At 40.3% G+C, this 19,550-nt stretch overlaps 1 protein-coding gene across 3 annotated transcripts in view; it reads left to right on the plus strand.

Annotated features, from left to right (window-relative positions):
* Positions 1-7,147, plus strand: part of Gria3 (glutamate ionotropic receptor AMPA type subunit 3) — a 265,112-nt gene extending 257,965 nt beyond the window's left edge. For all 3 annotated transcript variants that reach the window (XM_029473262.2, XM_021152663.3, XM_021152661.3), the window contains 2 exons: positions 877-1,124; positions 4,916-7,147. In XM_029473262.2, the coding sequence (XP_029329122.1) occupies positions 877-1,122 (246 nt within the window). In that variant the 3' untranslated portion in view covers positions 1,123-1,124; positions 4,916-7,147. The remainder of the gene's footprint in view (positions 1-876; positions 1,125-4,915) is intronic.
* Positions 7,148-19,550: the final 12,403 nt, after the last annotated feature.

Consider the following 19,550-nt stretch of genomic DNA (forward strand, 5'->3'; position numbering starts at 1 on the left):
GAAAATAAGCTGAACTCTTTTTTTTTTTTTTTTTTGATTTTGGTTTTTGGTTTTTGTCATTTTTTTTTCTTCAATGGTCTAAAAAATCTTTCTGATTTGTGTGGAGCCAATTTTGGGCACCATGGACCCTCCTAACGGCTCCCTTAAACTTTCAGGAAGATGGAGTGGAGCCAAGTCTTTGTGTTCTCTTGCTCTAGCAGCACGAAGACTTGCTGCCCTGATTTTGAACTTAGAAACCAATACTCCACAGGGGCAATTTATCAGTCACTGAGAGGAAAGAAGAGTTAACTCTTTTTACACAACCCCCACCCCCAAGCTAAATCCCCACACAAGAATAGAAGAGACCTCACCTAGTATGTTGAAGATGAATTAAGAAAGTTTGTCACAAGGAAAGTTTGTCACAAGGAAAACAAGGGAGAAAGGGGTACTGTGGGGCAGAGAGGGGAAAGAGTGCTTCAGTTCCCAAAAGAAAAAAATGTTCCATTTGTAGAGATTATGTCACAGCTCAACTCTGGGAAATGGTTTGTGTTTGGGCTGGCAGAGGGATACATTCTGCTTGTGTTTACTCTTTGTTCTCCTGGACAAATGATGTCTTATTTTGGTGGCTGAACACTATTAAACATTTGAAGATACTAAGAATGAAAAAAATAAAAAAGGATATTGAGGTGTGAGATTCAAAACAGTCAACAGAAGCACAATCTACCATCTTGCTGGTCATTGCAAAACCTAAGCCAGTTGCCAGAGTTGAGTCCTAACACTTACACAAATGTTTAGTTATTTTACAACTTAGAATTGCCCTATGCTGTTGTGATGTGTTATGATGTCCTCTTGCCTTTGTTTTCCTCAAGAACTAATCGCCTTGTTCATTTTTCTTAGGACAAGACCAGTGCTCTAAGCCTGAGCAATGTGGCAGGCGTGTTCTATATACTTGTCGGAGGTCTGGGGCTGGCCATGATGGTGGCTTTGATAGAATTCTGTTACAAATCACGGGCAGAGTCCAAACGCATGAAACTCACAAAGAACACCCAAAACTTTAAGCCTGCTCCTGCCACCAACACTCAGAATTACGCTACATACAGAGAAGGCTACAACGTGTATGGAACAGAAAGTGTTAAGATCTAGGGGTACGGTTAAGGTCTAGTAAACTAATCAGCCTTACGTTTGTGTGTGTTAACCTTTTTGTTGTTATTCTTTCCTGTTTCCTACTTTGGTTGGATTCTAGCATTGTCTCTTTGCTACTAGTTAGTTATCTTTAAACAATGATTGTATTCTCATGTCAGTGGTTGGTGCTTTTCTAAAAGCATAACTGGAATTAAGTTATGGTCTGTGACATGAAAGGGAAAAAACATTCTTAAGCAGTATTACTCAATGCAAATATATGTGAGTAACACGTGTGACCTACATGAATAACATTTAACTGTTAGTTACAGAGTTAAAAGTAAAAGAAATGCAGTTAATCTTAATCATGCATTTCACTGAGGTCAAGATACCCAAAATATTTCGATTTGTCACTTACACAATAATATTGAAAATGAATGAGATATTTTATGTTCTTTTATTTATACTAATCTTTGAAATTTGGGGTGTTTTTATACTTAGGGAATACCCAAGTGATACTAGCAACATGCCAAATATTTAGTAGTCACATGTGCCCATGGCTGCCATGTTAGACAGTATAATTCTAGAGAAATCAGATATTCTGGAACTGAGGTTTAAACTAGGAAAAAGAAGCAAGGTCCTGCCACCTCATGTAGGGAAGTCCTTCCATGAAGAAGTAGTGGTTCTTTTAATTAAGCAGTGGAAGCATGAAACAAATTTCTTAATTTTGAGTCCCTTTGTTATCCCTTCCTTGGAACTGATGGTGCTCAGGTAAGTAAGGGTCTAGGTTACTTGCTGCTGACCAAATCAAAATTAATACTTAGGAAAACCTGACTACCAATAACACATCTAAATTTAAAGGCAAGCATGGATTAGAATAATGCTTCCATTCTACAAGTATACAAAAGGATAAAGTCTTACCACCTTCCAAGTACATTTGCCTTACTGATGTGCCTATCAAAAGTAGAACATAACAATTAGCAACTTCCTATACCTTATTTTAGCTGGCTAACTTTAACCCCACCAGTAAATGTCAATATATTCCAATTTCTATATGTTGACCTTCATATATATAACCTAATAAATCTAAATTTAGTCAATTTTTAAACATTTTATCCAAATAAATCATTTGTTATTACCATGGAAAACATGATCTTACTTGAAGAAGTTGCTCGTTGTCCTGTTGTCCTGTAGACTGCAGCCTTCGGCTACCACACACTCAGCACAATGAACTAACCTGTTAACAACTGTTTCCACTAGTGAATGTTCAACCCATAAGTTCATCTGTCATTAGCACTATTAGCATGTAAATCATTTAATGTTCTCATGTGCTAGTGCTTTGAGTTGATGATATAATTCAGTTGGGGGCATATCATTTGCTTTTTTTTTTGTAGGACAGTACAGGAACTATTTCAATCTAGCATAATTACTGCAAACCCCAAGGAGTTTAAGTCCAACTATTTAGTACACCTTAAGAATATATAGCAGTTTTCCATGTTCTGTCATATCTATTCCCTGGGTTGTAATAAAAATCGATCAGGCAGTATTTCCCCTCTGGTACCTAAAACTCAGATACAACAAGTGGCTTGTCTAAAGCTATTCAACTAGGTAGTGGCAGATTCAGGTATAAAGTGCAGCCTTTCTTCCTCTTTACTAAACCAGACTCACCTCTTCCTGATTTCTCCATCTATAGACTGATAGTCTTCAGGAAATTTGAACCCTTAGTTAGATTTTGTCAATTTGACAAGAGATGATTAGTTTATGACACAGCTGTCCATGCAGGCCATCAGATGACTCAATAGTTTAGAGCACTTGTTGCTCTTGCAGAGGACCAGTGTTCAGTTCCCAGCACCCACATGGCAGCTCACAACCATCTGTAACTCCAGTTGCAGGGGAGTCAATGCCCTCTTCTGCCTCCATGAGCACTGCATATATGTGGTGCACTTATATTCACACAGACAAAACATGTACAAAAATAATTAGCATATATTATTAAAAACCAACCTGAAAAAGTTTGTAGACCCTCCATGCCATACTTCTTATGCATTCCACTCCATACAGACACACACACACACACACACACACACGCACACACACACGCGTGTGTGTGTATATATATATATATATATATATATATATATATATATATATAGTGAAAACTACAGTTAGATTCTTTGGCTTCTTCAGTATTTGAAATCCATCTCATATGCAAGGACACAACAAGCCTATAATTTTGAGAAAGTTCCATTTTTCCTCTAGGTCTATACTATTCCATCCTATGAAATACTGTTATTTTCCAAGGTATCAAGATTCCTTAAACAGAGTATATGTAGGTATTCTTTGAGTGGGTGAAAGGTTAAGACAGGAGCTTACATAATAACCTAGAATGAGCTAAAACCCACAGCAATCCCCCTGTCTCAGCTTGAATAGTGAGATCACAGATGTGAGCCATCAGGTCCAGCTTGCATAGACATTCCTGCTGGAGAGTTTTTTCCTGCTTAAGGGATCTTGAAGAAGAAACAAAAACTAATTTTATGTCAAGTCGAGAAAATTTTTTGAATGGCTGAGGGGGTGAAGTTCTTTTTCCTCAGAGGGCTTTTATCTGAGTACCAAGTGCTGTTTCCCTTCCTACCATTTAAGAGCAGGAAACAGTCACTGAGAAGTCAAGTCACTTTCTTAGAGTTATGGGGCCAGATAAGGCTATCCCATTGGCAAGAAGGAAGAAAGAAAGCAAGGAAGGAAAGGATGGAAGGATGGAGGGAAGGAGAGAGAGAGACAGAGAAGAAGAGAGGTGGGAGGGGAGAGGAAGAGAACAGGAAGAGAAGGAGAGAGAGAGGGGGAGAGGGGGAGAGGGAGAGAGGGAGAGGGCAAAGGAGAGAGAAAGAGAGAGAAAGACTCTGGATCTGGGGGAGTACCAAAGAAGAGTTTTTCCTACTTTCATGTTAATCTTTTGGCTCTTCTCATTCTCATACATATGTTAATTCTAGGACCAGAGGTAGATAATGATGTCATTCATTCAACCTAGCTTCAGGGTTCACTCAAGAGAAAACATGAGTGGTCTGTTAGTGTACAGGGAAAGGTGGCTGAGAAAGGATGTGAGCCAACAGGAGACAGACTCAGGAGAAAAGAATCCCCTGCATCTAGTCGAGGCCATGAAAATGAGGGCATTATCAGCATCCTCTCAATCGGGCCCCTAATTTCACAGCAAAGCACCTATAGATGCCAAGCTGTTTCATGGGTATCACTACTTTTGCCTGTTTTCTAGAATGTGCTATCCCTTTAAACTCCCTGTGTTACTTTCAGACTTTAAACACTGAGGTTGAAGGTATTAAGAGAAATGAGCAGTCCCCAGTCAAGGAACAAATAATAATTTTTGTCCTTATGGTCAAAATGGATTTGAATTCAGTAAGCCAGACCATTGTGTAGCCTCTGTCCTAGGTAAACAATCCTTGTCACATCTGCAATCAGAATATATGCTGCAGTGCATTTGTCCTGGCTAAATTAAAATGCCATTAAAGCTTTCTAACATACCTACACCCTGAGTGATTAAAGTCTTGAGTTAGACTTCCTGCATGTTAGTAAAATCCATGCATATGTTAGAAAACCACCCTAATTAATCTATTCCAAAGTATCTGCACCCAGTTGAAAATTTTAACCAGACCTATTTCCTACCAAACTGGGGGTGGAAGATGGCCCCAGTAATGGCAGTTTAAGAAAACAGTCACTTTTTTTGTCCAGTGTCAACAGAGCCATTAATAAATGTCTTGGTTCCCAATAAAAGTCCATTCATACTGCAATGTCCCCTTGCCTTTTGCAGATCCCTTCCCACCGGAAGCATGCAATGAGAGGAAATCACTGAAAACGTGGCTGCTTCAAGGATCCTGAGCCAGATTTCACTCTCCTTGGTGTCGGGCATGACACGAATATTGCTGATGGTGCAATGACCTTTCAATAGGAAAAACTGATTTTTTTTTTCCTTCAGTGCCTTATGGAACACTCTGAGACTTGCGACAATGCAAACCATCATTGAAATCTTTTTGCTTTGCTTGAAAAAAATTAAAATAAAACCAACAAAAAATGGACATGCAAGATTCCAGTATGTGAAAAAAAATCTTATTAAAAACATTAATTCAACAAAAGCCATTCTTTGATACCACTGCACAGTATACGAAACCATGTTCGTTAACACACACACACACACACACACACTCACTTATGTATACACATTCACACATACAAATTTATTCTAATTCAGCAAAATAGACCCATCTTAGCTAAAAGAAGTAATTCCTCCTGATTTAAAATAAAAGAAATCTGTCTCCCAGTGTTCGGGCAGACAGACTGGCATTTCTTCTAGGATCTGCTGATCAGATGTTTTTGGTATTTCCTGTTGGTGGTGATGTTCTGTGCACCCAATTTCCTTTTGATGTTGCTGAATTGTGTAAATCTTTAGAATGTAAATGTGACACTTAAGAAAATTCAAATGCTTTGGGAAAGAGACTGAATGGTGACTTAGTGTTCTCGCAATGGTTTTGTGACAAAAAAAAAAAAAATGTTTGGAGAACTCCCCATAGTGGAGGTGAAGGGATTAATAGAGCCTTTAAAATTGACATCTGTGTGTAGCATGGGGCAGGGCACTATCAGGCATACCTCTCGGTGCTTTCCTAAAACGGATCCCGGAGCTTTCCAAGAAGCCTGGAATTACAGCTCACAGATCTGTTTTTCTTGATTCAGTGTGCATTTTAAGTCAATATAGCTGAGTAGTTGAATAGTAAGCATTGAGGTGAGGGAAGTGCTGCCTATTCTCCCAGATGTGTTTGGAATATCTTTCTCAGAAACAACACTGTGTTTAGCTCTGCTTTCTCTGCTAAGTATGCCTTTTAAGTGTACAACACGGAGAACCGTGTTGCAAGGCAGGCCAGTGGGTTCAGACCACAGTTCTCAATCTGACTTTACTCTTGCTAGGTCTGTTTTACCAGCTGTTGCCTGTTACCGCCTGCCTGTGGCTCTCCGTCAGACTGCATGTGTCCTTTTCTAGTTTGCAAAGACTAAGACGCATTCCTAAACCTGTTGCTAACCTGAGGGACCTAAGCATCACTCCCAGGTCCTTGCTTGGAGCAGTTTCTCTACTGAACTGAAGATCGCCCCACTGCTCCATGGGCTCTCAAGTAACTAATTGCAAACCTGCTGTTGACGTCATCAGACCAGTCAGAGGAAATAGTCTCCGCTCACTAATTACCTCCTATATAACGATGTATGCTTTCTGTAGTTCAGTAGTATGCTCTCATCAGTAATGTGCATTGGAAAGTTTCCAGACTGTACAAATTAGGAGCCCACCTTCATTTCCCAAGTGTGAACCTTAGATGCTTAGTTGACTCGCGCATATTTGCTCTCGTCTTTAGAAAAGAAAGGAAGAGGTCTCATTCCAATGAAACATTTCTAGAAAGGTGTAATATAAACTTTCATTCCAGAAAGTGTGTCATAAGCAAATAACTCACCTGTCAGATTTTAAATGGTATTGAACACAAAAGAAAGCTGTTGTGTTTTGTTTTGTTTTCATGAAACTGTGATTTTTCAACTTATGAATGCTATAATGTCCCAGTGCGGGAAGCTAACGCTGTGTGAATATCAACTTGTATAAAACAAACCAACTGACCTATACACAAACATTTTTCATAGGCACTGTATAAAGAGAAATGTATGTTTATTGACTCAAATCAGTTTTTCAGAGAGGAAACTTTACTGAGATGAAGAAGCGGGTAAATTGGTTTGTTATTTAAAAAAAAAAACTTGCATGTTTAAAAAAATGTTGATTGCTTCAAATTTCTGCTATTAACTTCAAGCTATGGGAGTTTGGCGGTAGTCAATTGAGGATTTTTTTCCAATTCTTTTCTTTTTGTTGTTAAAGCTGTACTTCAGTGAACAGAAAAATTGCCAAGCAAACTAATGGCCGTAAAAGTGTAAATTGCATGTGTGGGCATAATTACCAAACCTCATTGCCATGAGGTATGTACAAAGTTTTAATACATTTTGTAAATAAAATTGTAAAGAAAGCATTCTGTCTCTGCACTTTGACTAGCTGCTTGCTGTATACTTGACTCAGATGCCAAGAAGTCATTATTCACTAATTAACTTCTCATCTGAAGCCCAGCCAGTGCTCTAACAGCCTCCTCACTATGAGAGGATTGGGTTTCTCCCCATCCCAACTGCAAATCAGTCAGGGCTCAGACTCAGGGCCCCTCAGCTACACTGAGCAATCCTCCCACATTTTCCATTAGTTTGACTTGCCTTCTTTGCCCCAGCCAGCATCCTTTAGGATTCTTCCCCCTCTCCCACTGGAAACCCTTTGAATTGAATTGAATATAATTGAATAATCAAGAGTCGCCAATTTAGTATTGGTGGGTAAAGAAAGAATGCAGTGGACTATACTGGTCAAGCCTGGTTTGTAGTTTCTGGGGTTTTGGGTTTTTTTTTGTTGTTGTTGTTTGTTTGTTTTATTTTGTTTTGTTTTCAAGACAGGGTTTCCCTGTGTAGCCCTGGCTGTCCTGGAACTCACTTTGTAGACCAGGCTGGCCTCGAACTCAGAAATCCACCTACCTCTGCCTCCCAAGTGCTAGGATTAAAGGCGTGTGCCACCACCACCCGGCCTGGTTTGTAGTTTCTGAACATGGACTACAACTTCATGTAACAAATGAAGCCAGTTAAAGATAGAGCAGGTCTATCCGGTTGTCACCCTAGAAAACAGGGGCTGCGGGTAGAAGGAAAAGAGGGGTATTTTTTTAAGAGAGAGCAATCCAAGAAGGATGCTAAAGAGATAAAGGTAGAGAAAATTAGGAAACCAGTAATACAAATTCTTGCAAAGGAAGAAAAATAGAAACAGGAAAAGAAGACTTTCAAAAAAGGCTGGTCTAATCAGACTGTGGACAACTTGGCCTATAGGCTCCAGAATAATTACTGCTGCTTTCCTTTTTCTCTGAAATGCTGATTATCTGTCATATGACTAATGCTTTTTAAAAAGATTTATTTATTTGTATTTTATGCATATGAATGGGTTTTTCGCCTGCATATGCTCAGCATGCACATGCCTGATGCCTCAGAGACCAGAAGAAGCATTGGATTCCCCTCTAGAACTGGTTTATAAACAATTGTGATCCACCAGGTAGGTGTTGGCAACTGAATCTGGGTCCTCTGAAAAAGCAGCAAGTGCTCCGAACAACTTGAACCACCTCCGCAGTGCCCAATAATAAACCCTCAACTGCTTTCTCTTTCTTTTTCTTAATTAAAACACATGTAACAGTCCCACCAGCAGATTGACTATTTGGGGAGCAGATTTGGTGACAAGAATAGATGATCGTCACCTTGGGTGCTGATAAAAGCAGATCAAGTTTTAAATGATGGCCCCAATTTTTTTTTTAAATAATAGATTTCTATTTTAACAGGACCTCTAATTACTTCTCTCTAAGGAGAAGCTAATCTCAGGTGTCGTGCCCATAAGAGTGATGCATCATTTTCTGGGATGGGGGAAGAGGGAGGCAAAAGCCCTTACTTTTTGTGATTCTCAAATTGGACCCTATGTAGCTCAAAATTATGCTTACACTTACCATCCATGTCTATCAAAAAGACACTGAGCTTCAAGTGCCTCTTTTCCCCTGAACACAAATGTAAGATGACTCTTGAGCTCTGCTTCAGTTCCCATGTCGTATTAAGACCTACATATAGGGGCAGAAGAGATGGCTCAGAGGTTGCTCTTCCAGAGTACCTGGGTTTGATTCCCAGTACCAACATGGTAACTCATGGCCATAAGTTCAGTCCCAGGGGATCCAATGCCCTCTTCTGGTCACTCCACGCACCAGGTATGCATAGACAAAACACACATAAAACAAAATAAGGTTGTTTTTTTTTTTTAAATGACTGACGTCCAGTCATACTCTATCAACAGAATAATCTTCAAACGAAGAGGTAAATTCTTTAAAGGAGCTCTTGGTGAAATCATGGGCAAAAGATAGTATTAACTGCCAGCCACTGGACAGGGCAAAGAGTTGTCCATTACCCACAGAGATGGACATGAAGAATGAACTAAGAAGCAAGAAGCCAACATTCCTCAGAACTCAAATTCAATCAGAAGACACATTAACATGCTATTTCACAAGGACTGTATGAAACCCAGGTACAGCCAAAATCTATTACTAATAGAAGTTAATCTCAAAACTAGAGCCAACTTTTCAGCTGCATTGAGTTATTCTTCTATCTTGTCCTTACCCTGTTGGACTGAGCTTTGGGGGCAAGAGTTCAGTTACATATCATCCAGGAGACATGAAGCCCAACAGTCATCCACCTGCATACAATTCCAGGGAAACAGAATATAGCATTGTATCAGGTACTCTTTCCTGACCCTCAAGGCACTAGAAAAAATTATATATTTCACCTCTTTCATTTCATCCCGAAGGAAGAAAGGGTTCATTCTTGGGTTAGAATAGTGGGTGACAGTAAATATTCGTGACACCTGCCTCCAGATCTAAAAGTGCAAGGACACACCTTGCCTATCTAAGACTTACCATTATAGGCAAGTCCATTTACCCTCAGCAAAGGGAGCGGTCACTTAGAACTCTCCAAAAGCATTGTCAGGTGAAGACGGAGGGAGGCAATAAAGGATCAGTCAGTGTCCCAAACCTACTGCCACATCCTGAAACATCTCCCTCATGCCCCCACCCCCACCCCACCCCGTACTGGAGGATTTCAGGGCTTATTTAAAAGAGAGAAGAGTCCCAAGCTTTCTGATAGCCATTGTCATTACAATCAACATCACCAGTAGGGTGATGAGAAGAGATAAGCTGTCTTTTTTCTGATGAGGAGTGGGGAGGGAAACTTGATTCTTACCCTCAAGGTCTGTAGTCTTGGTGACAAAGTAGATGATCAAAAAGAATCCTCATCAATTCCTGTCCAATTCTCTGCTCACAGAAAATGTCATTAAAAAAAAAAAAAAGAATAAAGACCTCTTTTTTGCCCTTTCCTTTACACTTGCTCTTCCTAAGACAGTCGAAGGAGTAAAAGTAAACACTCTTTTGTTTCTGGGAGGCCAAGTCTTACTTAGCACCAAGCACCTGTAAGCATCCAGCTCCTGAGAACCTCAGAAAGACCACTTTCCTGCCAGTCTGCCCACCCACTGAGCAAAAGGGGTTTGCCTATCTGTTGAGCATGTTATTCTAGCCACAGAAGTGTAAAAGAACCTGTAATGACAGCCTAAGAAACAATCCTCACCCTATGCCAACAGCTTTGGCACAATGAACCCCGCAGTCTTCCATTGAGCTTCACTCCTGTAGTCAAACTGTTGATTTATAATGTTCTTAATAAATACTCATTAAACCTGAATAAGTCAGTTAAACTTTAGCGGCAGCTCACAAAAAGCTTAAATATAGGCAATATTGCAGCCTTCTTTCTTGACCATGCAAGAATTTCCCTGAGAGACCTCAATCCCTCTCCAAATCTGGGACAGCCTTCCAGGTTTTACATGTGTCCACACTTACTGCATAACTTCACAAAAGCTTGTTCCACCCTCCAGTTCTATTTCCTCAACTATGTTTGTATGATTTCTGCCTCCCAGTTCTATAGAAATGTCCCTCACCAAGGTCATCAATAAACTGTCTGAATTAAATAACAAGACATGGTGAACGTTCGTCGATGAGTTAAATCCAGGTCTCTGCCTGTTTTGGTTAACAAAGTTATACTGAACACACTCATGGATGTGTTGCCTATGACAGCTTTTATCATCATACAAGACAGAGACAATTACATGCAGCACTACTTTTCACAAAATCTAAAATACTTACTAGCGCATTTATAGAAGAAGTCTCCCAGTGCCTACTTGGTTCATTTGATGGCCATTATCTGATTGGATCTCCTTTCGGAATTCAGTTCTTAGAAACTGGGCATGGATATGCCAGCAAGATTTTGCTGACAGGACCCTGATATAGCTATCTCTTGTGAGGCTATGCCAGTACCTGGCAAATACAGAAGTGGATGCTCACAGTCCACTATTGGATGGAACACAGGGCCCCTAAAGAAGGAGCTAGAGAAAGTACCCAAGGAGTTAAAGGAGTGAGTCATCAACCTTATAGGAGGGTCAACAATATGAACTAACCAGTACCCCACAGAACTGTGTCTCTAGCTGCATATGTAGTAGAAGATGGCCTAGCTGGCCATCAATGGGAGAAGAGGCCCTTGGTCTTGCAAAGATCATATGCCCCAGTACAGGGGAATGTCAGGGCCAGGAAGTGGGAGTAAGTGGGTTGGGGAGCAGGGAGGGGGGAATACGGGACTTTGGGGATAGCATTTGAAATCTAAATGAAGAAAATATCTAATTTTAAAAAAAGAAAGAAACTGGGCATGGAGACAAAATTATAGCACTTGGTAGCTGTGGTGTAAAACCTCAAATTCAAGGTCAGCCTGGAAGTCTTGGTGAGACCTGTCTCGAGAAAAGAAAAAGAAAGCATCTGTAATTGATGTCTTTTAAGACATTTTCTATTCAGCGTCAAATTGCTGGGCTTATAATCCAGATGTCTCCCACTGTTCTCACCTATTATTACACTAACGAAATAAGAGGTGAAGCTGGGATTCAATGTCATGTGTATCCAATAAAAACTTTAAATGATTTGGCATTTCGTACCCTCTCCTATCTCTTCACTTATAGGACAATACTCTTTGCCTGCTTTCCCTCCTACCTGGCTGCTGCTAATTTGCTACTAGGTCTACTATCTCTTCTTTTATTTTTATTTATTATTTTGGCTTGTGTGTGTTCATATACATGCATGCAAGATGTTCACATATAGGTGCACATATATGGAAGTCAGAGGTTGACGCCAGATATCTTCCTCAATTGCTTTCTATTCTAAGGCAGAGTTGCTCACTTGAATTCAGAGTTCAGTGACTCACCTGGCCAGCTTGCCCTAGGGGTATTCTGGCTTTGCCTACTGGACTGAATGCTGAGATTATTGTGGGTTGCTGTGCCTGGCATTTACATGGGCCATATAGAACCTAACTGAGTTCCTCATTTTTGCAAAACAAGCACTTTATCCACCAAGCTATCTACCCAGCTCTGTTCTTCTAGCTCTAAATGTCAGTGTTCTTGGGACTTCACAACAATCCTCCTTCCTACTCTGAACATTCTTTCTGGGAAATACTGCACAGTTTCTATATCCATCTATCTTATGAAGCCTCACAAATCTTTAAGTCTAAAGCTCTAACCCAGCCTATACAAATGTCCAAGACCCCATTACTTGAATTATCCCATAAACTTATCAAACTCAATAATGCCAACGCAGGAACTATTGTATGTTGGCATCCATACCCCATTGTGATTGGAGATCCTTCTAAAAGTGTCTATCTTGACTGTTCATGGGAGCTTAAATACAAGGAAAGAAAATCTAAGGAACTTTAAAATTGGTAGATGTGACAATCTGAAGGAAACAACCTTTCACCCAAAAGCAGAACCCACAGGATAATGACAAGAGAACCCAAATGGGTCAGTTTAACAACGTGGATAGCTAGAATGTGGGGTGAAAAGTAAGCATGATTTTTGAATCTTTTGAATTCCAGATCCATAATGTGAAAGACGGTTAACATTGATTGTCAGTGGGACAGGATCTGCAGTTAGCTAGGGGACAAGCCTCGAGGCAGGCCTGTGAGGGATCATCTAGGTTAGGTTGACTGAGGTTGAAAGAAGCACCCTAAACTCCAAAATAAAAACAAAAACCAGAAGCAAATGAGCGGAGTGTATGTGTTCATCACGCCCCACCTTCTGACGGCAGACATATATGACCACCTGTCTCAAATTTCTAACACCATGACTTTCCAACCATGAGGGAGCATACCTTCCAACTGTGGGAGGAAAAAGAAAACTTCTTTCTTTAAGCTTCTTCATTCAGGTATATTGTCAGAGCAACAAGCAACTAGTACAAGATGGTTGCATTCATGTAGACCAAAACTAAGGAGGGTTACCATAAAGGAAAGATGTGCAATCCCCAAGAAACAAGAACCACAAACCATTCTAACAAGGGCTCCAAACTATTAATGGAAACATAGTAATTCTTAAATATTGTGCCTTTTCAGGGAGATGTTAGATTAAAAGGGAATAAAATCACAAAACAAGAAATAGTAGGTAAGGAGAGTTATTTTATCTGCATTCATTGTATAGGTAACTTAAGTATGTGTACTTGGTATAAATGTTCAGAGTGACTTTACACAACCCTTTCTTGACAAATCTCTTCTGATACTTTGCTATTTGTGTACTGTCCAAAATTCAAATGTTAATCTCTAACCTCTATTGTAACTGGATTTTGAGGTTCCACTTTAGGAAATGTCTTAGTTAGGGTTTCATTGCTATGAAAAGACATCATGACCAAGGAAACTCTTATAAGGGACACTTAGTTAAGGCTGGCTTACAGTTTCTGGGGTGTTATCATCCTGGTAAGAAGCACGGCAGCATCCAGGGAAACATGATTCTCTAAAAGGAGCTGAGTGTTCTACATCTTGATTCAAAGGCAGCCAGGAGACTGTTCCACAGGCAGCTAGGAGGAGGCTTCCTTCTGAACTGGGTGGAGCTGGAGCATCAGGCCTCAAAGCCCACCCCCACAATGACACACTTCCTCCAGCTTGGCCACACCTATTCCAACAAGATCATACCTTCTAAATAGTGCCACTTCCCAAGTGCTAAGAATATTCAAACCACCACAGAAAGCAAAGTTGAATGAAGTCGGAGACTGCATTAGTTAGGGAAGCAAAAACCGGCCTGAGTAGGGCCACAGGCCACATCCGGCCGGATCAGCGCCGGGGAAGCTGGAGCACAGGGTTGCCTGACACCCGCCAGCTACCCACGACCCCCACCGCAGGATTTTGGGACTGCTGGTGAGTGGAACACAGCTTCTGCTCCAGTCCAATCACGCGGGACCTGAGACTGCTCTGGTTGGGGAGAGAGAAATCCGGCCTACATAGGGCCACAAGCCTCTTCCGGTCAGAAAAGCACCAGGGCAGCTGGGGTGCAGGGTCGGCTGACACTCGCCAGCTACCCACAACACCCGCCACAGGATCTTAAGACTTCTGGAGAGTGGAACACAGCTTCTGCTCCAATCCAATTGCACGCGGGACCAGAGACTGCATTAGTTTGGGAAGCAGAAAACCGGCCTGAGTAGGACCACAGGCCTCTTCCGGCCGGACCAGCACCGGGGTACCGTCAGCTACCCACGACCCCCACCGCAGGATTTAGAGACTGCTGGTGAGTGGAACACAGCTTCTGCTCCAATCTTTAAACAGTGACAACGATAACAACTAACCCCAGAGATTACCAGATGGCGAAAGGTAAACGTAATAATCTTACTAACAGAAACCAAGACCACTCACCATCATCAGAACCCAACACCCCCACTTCGCCCAGTCCAGGGCACCCCAACACACCGGAAAAGCTAGACACGGATCTAAAAGCATATCTCCTGATGATGGTAGAGGACTTCAAGAAGGACTTTAATAACACACTTAAAGAAATACAGGAGAACACTGCTAAACAGGCAGAAGACACTAAAGAGGAAGCACAAAAATCCCTTAAAGAATTGCAGGAGAACACTGCTAAAGAGTGACAAATCCTTAAAGAAAAACAGGATAACATAATCAAACAGGTAGAAGTCCTTACAGAAAAACAGGAAAACACATCCAAACAGATGATGGAAATGAACAAAACCATACTAGACCTAAAAAGGGAAGTAGACACAATAAAGAAAACCCAAAATGAGGCAACACTGGAGATAGAAACCCTAGGAAAGAAATCTGGAACCATAGATACGAGCATCAGCAACAGAATACAAGAGATGGAAGAGAGAATCTCAGGTGCAGAAGATTCCATAGAGAACATCGGCACAACAATCAAGGAAAATGTAAAATGCAAAAAGATCCTAACTCAAAACATCCAATAAATACAGGACACAATGAGAAGACCAAACCTACGGATAATAGGAGTGGATGAGAATGAAGATTTTCAACTCAAAGGACCAGCAAACATCTTCAACAAAATTATAGAAGAAAACTTCCCAAATCTAAAGAAAGAGATGCCCATGAACATACAAGAAGCCTACAGAACTCCAAATAGACTGGACCAGAAAAGAAATACCTCCCGACACATAATAATCAGAACAACAAATGCTCTAAATAAAGATAGAATACTAAAAGCAGTAAGAGAAAAAGGCCAAGTAACATATAAAGGCAAGCCTATCAGATTTACACCAGATTTTTCACCAGAGACTATGAAAGCCAGAAGATCCTGGACGGATGTTATACAGACACTAAAAGAACACAAATTCCAGCCCAGGCTACTATGCCCAGCCAAACTCTCAATTAACATAGATGGAGAAACCAAAGTATTCCACGACAAAACCAAATTCACACATTATCTCTCCACGAATCCAGCCCTTCAAAGGATAATAACAGAAAAAAACCAATACAAGGACAGGAACCACTCCCTAGAAACAAAAAGAAGGTAATCCCTCAACAAACCTAAAAGAAGACAGCCACAAGAACAAAATGCCAACTTTAACAACAAAAATAACAGGAAACAACAATTACTTTTCCTTAATATCTCTTAATATCAATGGACTCAACTCCCCGATAAAAAGACATAGACTAACAAACTGGCTACACAAACAGACCCAACATTTTGCTGCTTACAGGAAACTCATCTCAGAGAAAAGGATAGACACTACCTCAGAATGAAAGGCTGGAAAACAATTTTCCAAGCAAATGGCATGAAGAAACAAGCTGGAGTAGCCATTCTAATATCTGATAAGATTGACTTCCAACCCAAAGTCATTAAAAGAGACAGGAAGGGACACTTCATACTCATCAAAGGTAAAATCCTCCAAGAGGAACTATCAATCCTGAATATCTATGCTCCAAATACAAAGGCAGCCACATTCATTAAAGAAACTTTAGTAAATCTCAAAGCACACATTGCACCTCATACAATAATAGTGGGAGACTTCAACACACCACTTTCACCAATGGACAGATCATGGAAACAGAAACTAAACAGGGACACAGAGAAACTAAGAGAAATTATGAATCAAATGGATCTGGCAGATATCTACAGAACATTCTATCCTAAAACAAAAGGATATACCTTCTTCTCAGCACCTCATGGTACCTTCTCCAAAATTGACCACATAATTGGTCACAAAACAGGCCTCAGCAGATACAAAAATATTGAAATTGTCCCATGCATCCTATCAGATCACCATGGACTAAGGCTGATCTTCAATAACAAAATAAATAATAGAAAGCCAACCTTCACGTGGAAACTGAACAACACTCTTCTCAATGATACCTTGGTCAAGGAAGGAATAAAGAAAGAAATTAAGGACTTTTTAGAGTTCAATGAAAATGAAGCCACAACATACCCAAACTTATGGGACGCAATGAAAGCATTTCTAAGAGGAAAACTCATAGCTCTGAGTGCCTCCAAAAGGAAACTAGAGAGAGCACACATTAGCAGCTTGACAACACACCTAAAAGCACTAGAACAAAAGGAAGCAAATTCACCCAAGAGGAGTAGACGGCAGGAAATAATCAAACTCAGGGGTGAAATCAACCAAGTGGAAACAAGAAAAACTATTCAAAGAATCAACCAATCAAGGAGCTGGTTCTTTGAGAAAATCAACAAGATAGATAAACCCTTAGCCAGACTCACTAGAGGGCACAGGGAAAGCATCCTAATTAACAAAATCAGAAATGAAAAAGGAGACATAACAACAGATCCTGAAGACATCCAAAACACCATCAGATCCTTCTACCAAAGGCTATACTCAACAAAACTGGAGAACCTGGATGAAATGGAGAAGTTCCTAGACAGATACCAGGTACCAAAGTTGAATCAAGATCAGGTTAATGATCTAAACAGCCCTATATCCCCCAAAGAAATAGAAGCAGTCATTAATAGTCTCCCAACTAAAAAAAGCCCAGGACCAGATGGGTTTAGTGCAGAGTTCTATCAGACCTTCAAAGAAGATCTAATCCCAGTTCTTCACAAACTATTCCACAAAATAGAAACAGAAGGTACTCTACCCAACTCATTCTATGAAGCCACAATTACTCTGATACCTAAACCACAAAAAGACCCAACAAAGATAGAAAACTTCAGACCAATATCCCTTATGAATATTGATGCAAAAATCCTCAATAAAGTTCTTGCTAACCGAATCCAAGAACATCAAAACAATCATCCATCCTGACCAAGTAGGTTTCATCCCAGGGATGCAGGGATGGTTCAATATACGGAAATCCATCAACGTAATCCAGTATATAAACAAACTCAAAGACAAAAACCACATGGTCATCTCGTTAGATGCGGAAAAAGCATTTGACAAGATCCAACACCCATTCATGATAAAAGTCTTGGAAAGATCAGGAATTCAAGGCCCATACCTAAACATGATAAAAGCAATCTACAGCAAACCACTAGCCAACATCAAAGTAAATGGTCAGAAGCTTGAAGCAATCCCTCTAAAATCAGGAACTAGACAAGGCTGTCCACTTTCTTCATACCTATTCAACATTGTACTTGAAGTCCTAGCCAGAGCAATTCGACAACAAAAGGAGATCAAAGGGATACAAATTGGAAAAGATGAAGTCAAAATATCACTTTTTGCAGATGATATGATAGTATATATAAGTGACCCTAAAAATTCCACCAGAGAACTCCTAAGCCTGATAAACAGCTTCGGTGAAGTAGCTGGATATAAAATTAACTCAAGCAAATCAATGGCCTTTCTCTACACAAAGAATAAACAGGCTGAGAAAGAAATTAGGGAAACAACACCCTTCTCAATAGTCACAAATAATATAAAATATCTTGGCGTGACTCTAACTAAGGAAGTGAAAGATCTGTATAATAAAAACTTCAAGTCTCTGAAGAAAGAAATTATAGAAGATCTCAGAAGGTGGAAAGATCTCTCATGCTCATGGATTGGCAGGATCAACATTGTAAAAATGGCTATCTTGCCAAAAGCAATCTACAGATTCAATGCAATCCCCATCAAAATTCCAAATCAATTCTTCAACGAATTAGAAAGTGCAATCTGCAAATTCATCTGGAATAACAAAAAACCTAGGATAGCAAAAACTCTTCTCAAGGATAAAAGAACCTCTGGTGGAATCACCATGCCGGACCTAAAGCTCTACTACAGAGCAATTGTGATAAAAACTGCATGGTACTGGTATAGTGACAGACAAATAGACCAATGGAATAGAATTGAAGACCCAGAAATGAACCCACACACCTACGGTCACTTGATCTTCGACAAGGGAGCTAAAAACATCCTTTGGAAGAAAGACAGCATTTTCAACAAATGGTGCTGGCACAACTGGTTGTTAACAAGTAGAAGAATGCGAATCGATCCATTCCTATCTCCTTGTACTAAGGTCAAGTCTAAGTGGATCAAGGAACTTCACATAAAACCAGAGACACTGAAACTTATAGAGGAGAAAGTGGGGAAAAGCCTTGAAGATATGGGCACAGGGGAAAAATTCCTGAATAGAACAGTAATGGCTTGTGCTGCATGATCGAGAATTGACAAGTGGGACCTCATGAAACTACAAAGCTTCTGCAAGGCTAAAGACACAATCAATAAGACAAAAAAACCACCAACCGATTGGGAAAGGATCTCCACCTATCCTAAATCAGATAAGGGACTAATATCCAATATATATAAAGAACTCAAGAAGGTGGACTCCAGAAAGTCAAATAACCCCATTAAAAAATGGGGCTCAGAACTGAACAAAGAATTCTCACTTGAGGAATACCGAATGGCAGAGAAACACCTGAAAAAATGTTCAACATCCTTAATCATCAGGGAAATGCAAATCAAAACAACCCTGAGATTCCACCTCACACCAGTCAGAATGGCTAAGATCAAAAATTCAGGTGACAGCAGATGCTGGCGAGGATGTGGAGAAAGAGGAACACTCCTCCATTGTTGGTGGGATTGCAAGCTTGTACAACCACTCTGGAAATCAGTCTGGTGGTTCCTCAGAAAATTGGACATAGTACTACCGGAGGATCCAGCAATACCTCTCCTGGGCATATATCCAGAAGATGTCCCAACCGGTAAAAAGGACACATGCTCCACTATGTTCATAGCAGCCCTATTTATAATAGCCAGAAGCTGGAAAGAACCCAGATGTCCCTCAACAGAGGAATGGATACAGAAATTATGGTACATTTACACAATGGAGTACTACTCAGCTATTAAAAAGAATGAATTTATGAAATTCCTAGCCAAATGGATGGACCTGGAGGGCATCATCTTGAGTGAAGTAACACAATCACAAAAGAACTCACACAATATGTATTCACTGATAAGTGGATATTAGCCCAAAACTTAGGATACCCAAGATATAAGATACAATTTGCTAAACGC

Source organism: Mus caroli, unplaced genomic scaffold (assembly GCF_978045245.1).
Source record: "Mus caroli unplaced genomic scaffold, Mus_caroli_1 scaffold_5, whole genome shotgun sequence".
NCBI lineage: Eukaryota > Metazoa > Chordata > Mammalia > Rodentia > Muridae > Mus > Mus caroli.